Source organism: Chlorocebus sabaeus, chromosome 20 (genome assembly GCF_047675955.1).
Source record: "Chlorocebus sabaeus isolate Y175 chromosome 20, mChlSab1.0.hap1, whole genome shotgun sequence".
NCBI classification, from domain to species: domain Eukaryota; kingdom Metazoa; phylum Chordata; class Mammalia; order Primates; family Cercopithecidae; genus Chlorocebus; species Chlorocebus sabaeus.
The window spans coordinates 44,461,614-44,474,696 of NC_132923.1; the positions used below are offsets into that span (position 1 = coordinate 44,461,614).

General features: G+C 36.0%; 1 protein-coding gene across 2 annotated transcripts in view; it reads right to left on the reverse strand.

Moving 5' to 3' along the window:
- Positions 1 to 851: 851 nt before the first annotated feature.
- Positions 852 to 13,083, reverse strand: part of BTBD8 (BTB domain containing 8) — a 99,437-nt gene continuing 87,205 nt past the window's right edge. For both annotated transcript variants that reach the window (XM_073008582.1, XM_073008581.1), the window contains exons 14-18: positions 8,021 to 8,741; positions 7,665 to 7,752; positions 7,119 to 7,258; positions 2,995 to 5,325; positions 852 to 1,715 (exon numbers count right to left, since the gene is read on the reverse strand). In XM_073008582.1, coding sequence (XP_072864683.1) covers positions 1,246 to 1,715; positions 2,995 to 5,325; positions 7,119 to 7,258; positions 7,665 to 7,752; positions 8,021 to 8,741 — 3,750 coding nt within the window. In that variant the 3' untranslated portion in view covers positions 852 to 1,245. The remainder of the gene's footprint in view (positions 1,716 to 2,994; positions 5,326 to 7,118; positions 7,259 to 7,664; positions 7,753 to 8,020; positions 8,742 to 13,083) is intronic.

Genomic DNA, 13,083 nt, shown 5'->3' on the forward strand with positions numbered 1-13,083 from the left:
GCTCCTCTTCACAGGGCTAGTTTTAAAAAAGGCATAGTAAATTTATGGTATAATAGATGAGCAGCTAACCCTAACATAACTATGTTATTAGAACAAATAATTGTGCATTAATGACTTGGTATTCAATACAGTTATAGATCATATTATTTTTTGAAGACTTCACTAATTTAGTAAAGGGATTCTAAACTATTTCCTTACTTCTGACATATTTCAGAGAATTATGAGTCACAAAGCTTTGAGAGAGGCTTATTTATGAAATCCCATAATCCTACAGGCAATATCAAAATTCCAATATCAAGAATACCCAAGTACTCGCTAACAAGAAGCATTTTGTAGCAAAGGTTTTTATCTTTGACTTACTACCAGAATTACAGACTGAAAGACAATCTGACTGAGGAAATAAGGAACTGGCGTATACTGACACACCAAGAAAGCAAACATGAGTGTGTGTATGCATATACATACACATACACACAATTTAAACTCCATAACTCAGTTGCCTCATATGCTTGTTTTCAAGTTTATATTAAGTGCCGGCTTATTGCAGGTGCAGTTCCAACATATCCCTAACATGGAATAGAAAATGGAGAATGAGCGACTACCTGTAAAGGAAGTTTATGCTTTTGAACAAGGGCAGATTCTCTTCTCTGGATATATCCCCAAAAGAGAGAGACAGGAAATTCCATTTCTCTTGTTTTAGCAATGATGTGGTTGAAATTTGAGATGTACTTGCTTCAGAATTTCCTGGGCCTGAATTGTTGGGAAAGCTAAGATTTTTCCCAACACTCAGCTATCAGCCTCAATCACCTAAATGTGAGTTTGAATGTTATTCACAGAAAACTCTACATGAATGGACACAAGCACAGTAAGTTTTTTATTGTTAAATTACTATGTTACCATATGCAGAGCAAAAAGTAAAGGGACTGATCTACTTGTGCATTCACATTTTAAATTCTTGAATAATGAACAAGTGAACAAATGATCAGTTAGGAAAGGAAAACTGAAGCAAAGGTTTCCTTACAAGTCTTCTAATTTTTCTAATAATTATAGAAAACATGCTCAAAAACTTTAGAAAAACATTTTTCTGTATGTGATATATTAATAAATAAACTATGTTTACCTCATTAAATTGGAAAGACTCAATATTAAGGAAAGTTTATATCTGGCTAATGCAATTATCATTTGGATATAATATAGGCATCAAAAAATAAAGGAGTGGCATAAATTTTTCCAAAATGTTAACACTTAATGCTGAGTTTCCAGTTCCAGAATTGTCCACTCCCCTTGAGGCGAACAATCTTCAGAGGAAAAACTAGCCATGGTGATGCTCGCTGAGGAATCATCATGTGGAGATGTTAGTTCACTCCATCTGTTCAAAGTGTCAATATGTGCTATACCCTGAGGTTTTGAGCTATCTCGCGCTAAAAGTAGTGTCTGATTGATTAGATACTGTGCTAAATTTAAGTCTTCAGGAACGGAATTTGTAACATCTAAGTTTGAATCCTGTTCAGAGAGCAGTTGCTTTAGTAGTGTCCAATCTTGTTTTGCAAAATGTTGGTCATCTTCAAAATCCGTATCTGTAACATGTGTTTCTGATTCCACTTTCTGCTCAAATGCTTCTATTACATCCATCTCATATATTGGAGACAGGGTTTTTGAAGGCCGATGGTCATACATGCAGGTTAGTGCCAGTGTGTCACAATCATCTATGTCTCCTGAAATAATTCATAATACTACACAATGTAAAAATTGCACGTTGGTACCCTTCAGAGTTTTGTAGAATATTAACACAATATAACAGTGATAGTCCAAAAAAAAAAAAAACACCACCACCACAATGGGAAAAATAACATCTATACAAAATTGACAAGATTTTTGAGGCATTTTTCTGTGTTAAAAATTCAAGGGTAACGTTTAGAAGCAAAATCAACATAGGCAACTAACAATAATTCTCCATAGTTTAATTTGAAAACTTGTGATACAGAAAACAAATTATTTAAACATAAACATAGAATGTGCACATATATCTAATTCACTACAATAGAAAAAGAGAAAAAAAAAGACATAGTGTTTTGATGATGACTTAAGTCCGTTGCAAAAGCGGGGGGGGGGATAAATACATTTCACCTAAAGGCTTATTTGTATATTGCACATGCAAAGGAAGATGCAAGCAAAGACAAACAAACAAAAAAGTACAACTTCAAAGACCTCCTTATTCTTCCGATTTTGCTGAACAGGAAACTACTGATCAGTATTTTTCTTAGTTATAATACACAATAGCTACTCAGTTAGCAACTATTGCATATTTTAAATGTGGGTCATTAGTCTGAATTACTATAATAAGGAAGACAAAAAACACAAAACAATTAGACAGAAAATCATCTAAACAATATGAAATAAGCCTGGGCTTTTTTCATATATTATCATTGCTTCTAAATATAATCTCTTTTAGGAAATTTATCTTTTTATTTGAAAATTTTAGAATAGAGAGATCCTGAAAATTTTAATCTCTGTAAAATGTATATAAATTGTAAATCAATCTAGTTGTCAAAATAGTTCAGTGCTTTTAGTTACATATTACTAGAGTTATTGCACAGGCCTTTAATATACTATCAAGTCTATAAATCATATCCAATGTATAATAAAATTTCCAATAGTCAAGAATTCTTGTGTTAAATTATACATAAATAACTAAATAGCAGCAAACTAAGGTTTTCTATTTATTCTCTCATGTAAAATCTCTTAGTAGGTTAGCTCTATATAACACTCAAAATGTTTACTATATATTACTTCTTCATTAGGATTTTAAGTGAACAATAAAGAATGAGTAACTAGCTAATTTTCATATTAAGAAATTTTTCATTTAAAATTTTAATCTGTTGCTTAAGTAATTATTCTATCTGACTAAAATATAACATTCAGGGCTTCATACAACTTTAAAATTTTATAAACTTATTTTCTTATGCATTTAGCATTTCTATTTCTGTACATTACCTGCAGATAAAGCAATATTAGCTTTTTCAGTAGCTGTAGAATGGCTCTCTTTCACTGGACCTTCCTGAGGCAGAACTTGACTCCGAAAGGAGTCTAGAGATTTTGTAGAGCTGTTCTTTGGTATGTCAGAATTGGGTTCTCTTTGATGAAGCTCCAAGTGACATGGTCTTTCTTGAGATTTTACATCACTATCCAAGAATTTGCTGCGTTGCTGAATGTCATTATCTACACTGCTTCCATTGTTTACTTTTTTATCTTCTGGAAGAAGGTGTCTGCCTCTACTGGATAGGACATCTATTGTGTTCTTTTTTCCTGTGGCTGAAACACTCTGTTTATTTTTTCTTGAAGAGTCAATGCTACTAAGATCCAAGAGAGTGCTTTCATTTTTACATACACTATTGCCTTTATTTTGTTTACATTCTAAAATATTATTTTCACTTTCTCGTGAGAATCTGGAATAGCAGGTCCTTCCATGATGTTCATGAGAAATGCTATCAAAAACATCAGAAGGTGAAAAAGAATCTACAGAAGGCTGAAAGGGAGTATGGACTTCTCCTTCATCTGATCCCAGCTCTTCACATTCATCAACTGAAAGTAAAACTGACCTTTTAAACTTTTTATTTGCAGAAAATTCACGACTTTCATTTTCAGTTGCATCTTCAAAAGCTAAATTAATTATTCCCTGAAACTGCTGAGGAGCTGGGTTAGATATAGAGAAATTTTCTGCAACATTTTCAGCTTCAGATCTTTCATCCTCTGTTTCATCTGCTGAAGAAGATACTTGATCTATTTCCTGAGCAAACTGGACACTGCCTCGTGGAATAGTTTCTTTTTCCCTAGGGTGAACTATTGTAGATCGAGACCAAATTTCTGGCCTTTTCCTAGGGATTTCATCATCACTTGTTGAATTAACTTGGAAAAGATCATTACTACTTTGCTTTTTCATTTTTACTTCAATTCTTAAATTACTATCATAAATTTTTAATTCTTCAGGAGTACTGGTATCACTGCTACTTCTTCCAAGAAAATCATGGCACAGCATAGTGCCACATTTAGAGATACCTCTGTCATTTGACCCATCATCATCCTGAGACCCTCCGGCATCATAGTCTTCAGATCTGGGCTTTATGTCATCGGAGGATGTGGTAGCACTGCCAGTATCAGATTCAGGACTCTCTCTCTGATGCAGAACACCAGTACTCAAATTCCAGTGACCCACAAATGGAGTTTCTGGAGTTTCACGGCTCTCTGGAGATTCTGATGTTTCCATATTTTTAGGAGAATTTTTTTCTGACAGCTGTCCTGAAAAACACTTGGAGGAAACATCTGAGTCTGCTGTAGCATGTTTGTCTTCATCCATAGCAAAGGCATCAGACAACTTACTAGAAATTGTCAGTCCTTCCAAAGGAACTTTCAATTTTTTGTCTTCTTGAGCAGAATTTAAGGTACCATTTGCCCTTTCAGGAATACACAGTGAAACATCTTCCACACATTTAATACTTGATTGTTTGTTTGTATCTTTTCTCACTACTTGGTTCTCCCTATCTGATATCAAATGGATTTGCCCTGCACTTGTTGAGTCTAAATCACAAGCTGGATTAGAGTTCAAGGAATTTTCATTTGGATTTGGAACCATGTATTTTAGGGCTGTGGTGCTATAAAATTTTGAATTTACATTATCACTCCCATCAGAATGACAACATATGTTAGCTGCATTGCAATGATCTGTTTCTTTGTGATTGGGAAATTTTGTTTCACTTTTATCTAAACAAATCTGTTTGGATTCCAGTTTGTGTTTTAATGATTTATCCAGCTTTGAAATATTTTGGCATTCTAACACCAACTTCTCTTTTTCTTGATCATGTAATGGCTTTTGTGGGTCAAGCCTGCAGGATGACTGAAGTGCTTCTGCATCACTGATTTCAGATGCAAGATTAATGAGAGGTTTGTGAGGCTTCTGTTCAGAAATACTGTCCTTGTTGTTATTTTCACGCACATCATGAAACATACTTTTTTGGACAATAGATGTTTCACTTTTTAAAGGTCTTTGGGAGGAAGGATGAGTTTTTGACATAACCTGTCCAGGAAGCATTTTCTGTTTTGAATCTTTATTATTCAAAGTTTCACCTTTCTTTGACTGATTTAGATTTTTAGGCATTGCCACTATTTTTGCATTAACCTTAGGCAAAGCTGTGTGTACTTGCTTGACGATTTTTCTCTTAGGTGCTTGTTTCTCTGTAGGCATATTATGGTCCAACTTTGCCACATTTTCATCAGACTGCCTTGAAGAGACTGAAGATTTTACTGAGTTTGGTGACTCTCCTTGGGATCCTAAGAAAAGTAAGAGGGTATATTCAGAAATGTATTATCACCTCCAATTTGTGAGTAAAATTTAATATTTGTTTTAAAATTACTTCAGAAAAAATAAAATCAAGACCACAATGGAAGGGTAACATATCTATGATCAAATGGACAACCACAGATTAGGAATCAGTTACATGATAAAATAAAAAAAAAATTTCAATTAGAAATATAGAGGGACTACTACAGGGTCCCAGTAAAAATTACTAAAATAGGATCTCTCTTCCTCAAGTAAAGAGACTTGATTTTTATGCCAAAACTGGATTTGCAAAAATGTATGAGGGTAAAAAAATCGGATTTTCTTTTACCAAAGGAGCAAGAAAGGTCTTCCCTTTGAAGTTTTCGGAGAAAAAAAAACCAGTGTGTTCTATATAGCTGAAAAGGAGAATCAAGCTAAATATAAAATAAATAGAACTGTTAAAATTGTTGCAGTTGTTTTCTTCAAACATGAATAAAACCAATTTGTCATAACCAGATTATTACTACTGTAGCTCATTAGGGTTAACAACTTAGATCTCCAGTGGAAACTAGAACTGCTGACTGGAAAGAAGGGGATTAATTTGGGGAATCCATTTGTTTACACTGGTGAAAGTCTTAGAGATGATATTTTGGACATTCAAATCTGTCAAACAGAATTATCAAATATTTTTAAATGTTTAATATTTAGCTATTACTAGGGTATGAAAATATTTTCTCTGCCTTATTTTTAATTGATTTTCAGTAATAATTCATAATCCAAATCAAAACTGTTTTTAGGATTTTACAAACTGCTTTTACATATGTGAATGCTTGATACATAAAAGCAATTTTGAAAATCAGTTATTATGTTAGCAAATTATGCAATCTGATCAGTACTCTTTTCCTTTTCAGAACACTGAAAACCAATGGACTCACACAGATTCTGGAAGGGAAATTCTTCCTCCTTATGTATCATAGTTGTTTAGACTGCATTATTATTATTATTATCTTTTTTTTTGAGATAAGAGTGTCGCTCTGTCACCCAGCCTGGAATGCAGAGGCACGATCTCGGCTCCCTGCAACCTCCGCCTCCTAGGTTCAAGCAATTCTCCTGTCTCAGCCTCCCAAGTAGCTGGGACAACAGGCACACACCATCACACCTGGCTAATTTTTGTGTTTTTAGTAGAGATGGGGTTTCACTATATTGGTCAGGCTGGTCTTGAACTCCTGACCTCAGGTGATCCACCTGCCTTGGCCTCCCAGAGTGCTTGGATTACAGGCGTGAGCCACTGCACCCTGCCTACACTATTACTTTTTAAAGAGTTCTTTAGTGCCAGTTTTACAAATGAAATTCCTATAATTAACAATGGAACTTTCAAGAAACACGGGCATAATATTTAAAAGGACCAGAAATGCAGCTAAACTAGTGACTCCCTTAATTATTTCTCTCACAAGAGACAATAAAACCAAACAGAGGCCAGGTGTGTTGACTCATGCCTGTAATCCCAACACTTTGGGAGGCAGACGAAGGAGGATTGCAGTGTGATCATGCCACTGTACTCCAGCCTGGGTGACAGAGCGAGACCCTGTGTCAACAATAACAACAACAAAACAACAAAACCAAACCTACATCCCAAAACACCTGTCTGAAAAGTATACAATCTCATCTCTATGGTGTGAAACAAACACAAAATGAGTAAAACCATATTTTGCTTATTTGCTCCTGAAGTTCCAAATCAGAGTTTGGCTTATCCAGTTTACACAAGGAAATAATTTCAAGATATCCAGTACTATTTCAGCTTTACCTTGAGTTTTAGTAAGATTAGATGGGGTACTCTTTGTCCTCTGCTGAGCTGCGCCATATCCATTGCTAGTTCCTCTTTTCTTCAAAATTGCCTGTGGTACTGGCTCACTATATCCTTTGCCACTGACCTTCTTTAGTACACTAAGAAAAATTATTTGCATTCAGTATTACACTGAGATTCCAAAACATGAACTTTTTAAAAGACTGATACCTGAAACAGTTTTTTTTCAAGAAATAAAAAATACATCTCTCCTGAAAATAGAAAAATCATATGCTCATAAGTCTTTAAGTTTATAAAACTGTAGATCAAGTATAATAAAGCAATGCATAATCATATACCATAGTACACATTGATATTCTTTTAAATATTGTGCCTCATTTTGCATATACTAATTTCTTTTAATAAACTGTGTTAAATTATGTAAATACACTAAATTTTTTTAACAAAAAATAAAAGATATTTTAAAAATATTTAGCTAGCAGTTAGTATATAATTAACTTTGAGAGAAAGCTAACAGATAAGTTAAAACACTGAATGAAGACCTACCTGTGATTTATATTAGTGTCTTGTTCATGAATACTTTTTTTATTGGAAGTTCCATTGGTAACTTTTGAAACAGGTCGAGATTTTAAGGCTAAAAATTAAGAAAAAGTGAGTCATAAGATAGAATACATTAAATATGTAACAAATATGTATAAGTTTACTGGTTAGACACTATAAACAAAATGAAATATTAAAGTGGGAAGGACTACATTTTTTTCTCAGTTTGCATAAGTACATATAAATAAGTATTCTGTTGGCATTTGAAACTAAATAAAAGCCCAAATACAGGTTTAGGTTTTTGTTTTTTTAAGGAACTTTAACTGTCAGGAGATATTAAAAATTACAGTGCTAAAACCCACCTACAGTGGAATTTTTGACACTATCTACACTGTTTTTCACCATCTGTGCTGGAGAATCACAAAAGGATAGTTTATGTCCAGAAGGCTTTTCTTCTCCTATTGATCCATTTTCTTCTGGTCCATCCAGACATTCAGTGGAAATTGAGAATTCCATACTTGAATCTGTGGATCTGCTGGAGGGTCCTGCGATGCTGAGGCATGGAGAATCCTTCCCTGTCGCTTTCTTCAAAGGTTTTGCTTTGGCTTGCACATTTAAGTTTCCTGTGAGTACCTTGGGTCTGGCACCTGTAATTTGCCCTTCCTGATTTCTCACTCCTTTTCCATTTAGTAAATTCTTCTGTCCAGTTGCTGCTGCTGCTGCTGCTGTTGCTGATCTTTCTACAACTTGTCTAGGTGACATGTTTCCCAACCGTGCATTATCACCATTTCCTGTTTTGGATTTTATTATAGTTTTGGGCTTTCCAGAAACATTTTTTCCCCCAGTTTTTAGTTGTTTTGTAATTTTAGATGCTATTTTTGTACCATCTTTTTCCTTTACATCATCTTGCTTCAGAGTTTTATTTATACTATTTCTATTGGTACTTGATGAATGTCCAGATGCTCCTAATCCATCGGATTTCATCTTTTTATTAGTAGAGAGATAACTCCAACACTCTTTCTTGTTATTTTCCCTCCAAGATTTGATTTTTATATCACCAGAGTCAGAAACTTGTTTCTTTTGCTATAAAGAAGAAAAAAAAATACTTTGTAATTTGACTGAAATCTTTAACATATAATATTATATGTTTCCAAAAGCCAGTCTTTCAAAGAAGAAAAAAATAGAAAAGTTCAATTTTTGATTTAAGGTCAAAGCTTGAACTGTCTTTGATCATTTGGATCAAAACTTTGTCTCAGACTACCTTAATCAAATCTGAAATACAGCATAAGTGTTTATTTTAAAGGCATGCTATTCTATTAAATTAAATAAATAACAGGAATGCTTTTTTAATGTATGAAGTTTTGGTATAAATTAATGTCTATAAAGATTCAGGATGCCTTCAGGAATGATAATATCCAAGATTTGTTAGAAGACTTACTCCCATGTTTTATACTACATCTTTTGTATACATCATCCCACTTAAACCTCACAACAGTCCCATGAAATAGCTCCTGGGGCTGTTTCTATTTCTTAGACAATAAATTGAGGATTAAAATAGGTATGTGATTTACCCCAGGTCTCAGGTTGGTGAGGGATAGAACCAGGACTTGAACTCATGATTTAACCTCACACCGAAGTCATCTATATGGCATAATTTGAGGGAACATTATAAAGATTTTCAATAAAAATTCTCTCTTCAACCTTATCCCAAGTGCCAGAAATTTTATCATTAAAGACTTAATCCTCTGTGGGAAGAATACTTTACTTCTTGGAGTCCTTATTTAAAAAAAAAATTTTTTTTTAAAGCTCCTAGGAAGCACAGCACATCAATACACTACATCTGCAAAGCTTGGTTTTTGGACAAATAAGATACTAGTACAGCACTGGCTGGCTATAGGAAGTGAAGGAAAAGGGATCCTAAAAATAGTTGAAATAGCCTAAAAAGGGACAAATAAAATGGCACTGAAGATAAACGTACCTACTTCATCATTTTCCTTAGACCCAACCTTGATATGAAAGGGAACAAAGAAAATTTTTAAGTTGGTAGAAATTCTAGAATAATATTTTAAGATCATATTGTCATTCTTTTTTTTTTTTTTTTTTTTTTTTTGAGACAGAATCTTGCTCTGTCACCCAGGCTGGAGTGCAGTGGCCCAATCTCAGCTCACTGCAACCTCCGCCTCCCAGGTTCAAGCAATTCTCCTGCCTCAGCCTCCCGAGTAGCTGGGACTACGCCACCACACTCGGCTAATTTTTTTTGTATTTCAGTAGAGATAGGGTTTCACCGTGTTGCCCAGGCTGATCTTGAACACCTGAGCTCAGGCAATCGCCTGCCTCGGCCTCCCAAAGTGCTAGGATTACAGGTATGAGCCACTGTGCCCAGCCAATATTGTCATTCTTTTTTTTTTGAGATGGAGTCTTGCTCTGTCACCAGGCTGGAGTACAGTGGCGTGATCTTGGCTCACTGCAACCTCCGCTTCCCAGGTTCAAGCAATTCTCCTGCCTCAGCCTCCCGAGTAGCTGAGACTACAGGCATGCGCCACCACGCCCAGTTAATTTTTGTATTTTTAGTAGAGACGGGGTTTCACCATGTTGGCCAGGATGGTCTTGATCTCTTGACCTCGTGATCTGCCCACCTGGGCCTCCCAAAGTGCTGGGATTACAGGCATGAGCCACCGTGCCTGTCCTATTGTCATTCTTTATGTAAGTATGCAAATGGTTTTTTTTTTTTTTCCCTTTGGAAGCTGTATGAGATTGTAGAGGTCTGAGGCAGAGCCTGTGCTCTCTTCATCTTTCATATCCCTCAGCACCATATCACATATTGGATACTCAAACAAACAAACAAACAAACAAACAAAAAACGTAATGTTGTTAACACTGAGCATATATTGTATATTTTGATATGCAGTTTAAGGTCTATTTTTAAATACGAAAAGCTTCCAATTACATTAAAAGTTGTCAAAGATAAAATAACATATATGAATGTGTGTGCACACAAAAAAATACATAATAAATAACTTGGTTAAATTTAGACAAAAGGAAAGCATGGTGATAAAGCAACCACTAGATTCTTGTCCTAGTTTTGCCTCTAACCAACCTGGGACATTTCAGAAATTATTAACAGCTTTGGGTCTCAGCTTATGCCTGTCCACAGGGTAGAGACTGGTCCTATTCACAGCAGTCTTCCAGGATTCTATTAAAAAGTTCAAATAGACTTAGTCCTCATTTTTTGTTTTCTTGCTCAAATCTTAGCTCAAAAAATAACATTTCTCTATTTTTAATACCTAAAACCAGGCTGACTTCTGCTTTTAGAACTCCTTCCCCCTCTTAACACTAACTCTACTTAATTTATTCTATCCTTGAATTTATGCATCTTGAAGTATTATGCTATGGGTGAAATCTATATAGTATACGGTATAGCTGTATGCCTTGAAAAATTTCACAATAGGCCAGGTGTGGATTGCTTGAGCCCAGGAGTCTGAGACCAGCCTAGGCAACATGGCAAAATTCTGCCTCTACAAAAAAAAACACAAACATTAGCCAGGCATGGTAATTTGGGCCTATGCCAGCTATTAAGGAAGCTGAGGTGGAAGGATCCCTTGAGCTCAGAAGGTCAAGGCTGCAGTGAGCCGTGATTACGCCATGCCACTCCAGCCTGGGTGACAGAGTGAGACCCTGTCTCAAAAAATGGGAAAAATTAAACATAATCAAAAGAAGACAGAAGAGTATAATGAATCCTCACATACCTAATAACCAGCTCTAAAAATTATTAATTATTAATTCCCATTTTGTTTCATACACACCTACTCCTATTTTATTTTGAAGCAAATCCCAGATATCATATATTTTATTCTTAAGTACTTTGGTACTAAGCATTCTTCTTAAATTGCTCTATGATGGAAAAATGAAGCAGGCAACAACCACCACCACAACAAAACAAACAAAAAACCTGTTCCCTGTCTTATCTGATAAACTTTCTCCCACCTCCTAGATAGCTCATCCCTGTTTGGAAAACACATTTATTTGCTCCACATTTATTGAGCATTTACTACATACCAGGTAATTGCACATAAATTATTTCATGTAATTTTCACAATAATCCTGTGAGGTTTTATTACTCCATTTTATAAATAAGCAAACTGAGACTCACAGATGACACATAATAAATGTAAAGTCAAAATTTGAACTCTTTATTTTATGTCCAGCATCCATTTCAGCATATCACTGTCTTTCTGGGGGAAACTTACTTCCTTCCCATTGGGAAGGAAACTGTTTCCTTCCAACTGTTCTTAACAGAAAAAAGACTTAGACAACCACAAAGTCAGGAGGATGAGGAAAAATAATGAAACCTTGTTCTATTTTGCAATAAGGCAAGGAAGGAGGAAAAGCCTGGTTGGTAGCAGGGGAAAGGAAGGCAAGTAGGTTAATTCCTCGGGGCCTTTAAAAAACACGGGGATAACAGGGAACACAGAAAAAAATGTCCTAGTGCACCATTTCCTAGAGTATGTTCTGTAGAATCATATAATATGTTTTAAAAGGGTTGAGGGAGCTGGGCGCAGTGGCTTACACCTGTAATCCCAGCACTTTAGGAGGCTGAGGCTGGTGGATCACAAGGTTAGGAGATCAAAACCATCCTGGCTAATACGGTGAAACCCCATCTCTACTAAAAATACAAAAAATTAGCCAGGCGTCATGGGGGGTGCCTGTAGTCCCAGCTGCTCGGGAGGCTGAGGCAGGAGAATGGCACGAACCCGGGAGGTGGAGCTTGCAGTGAGCCGAGATCGCGCCACTGTACTTCAGCCTGGGTGACAGAGCGAGACTCTGTCCCAAAAAAAAAAAAAAAAGGGGGATGAGGGAACCCTAGTCTTATTCCATAGCTGTAACACTGGGGGAAATTTTGGATGCAATAATTCAAAAGTAGTTCTTTAGTGTTTCTCAGCACTTTCAAGGTGTAATATGCATCATCGGTCTATAAGAGGAGCTATGGGGCTGGGCGTGGTGGCTCACGCCTGTAATCCCAGAACTTTGGGAGGCCGAGACGGGCAGATCACCTGAGGTCGGGTGTTCGAGACCAGCCTGACCAACATGGAGAAACCCCGTCTCTACTAAAAATACAAAATTAGCCTGGTGTGGTGGCACATGCCTGTAATCCCAGCTACTCGGAAGGCTGAGGGAGGAGAGCTGCTTAAACCCAGGAGGCTGAGGCTGCGGTGAGCCAAGAACGTGCCATTGCACTCCAGCCTGGGCAACAAGAGCAAACTCTATCTCAAAAAAAAAAAAAAAAAAAAAAAAAAAGAGGCACTATGGTGTGTGTAGCAACTCTCCAACTTATAGTTGATGCTAGATGGAGCTCATATCTTGTGAAATGCACTTTGGAAACAATCCTAAGAGGTTAACTGGCAAAAACTCCAGTTTCCTGGTTTCT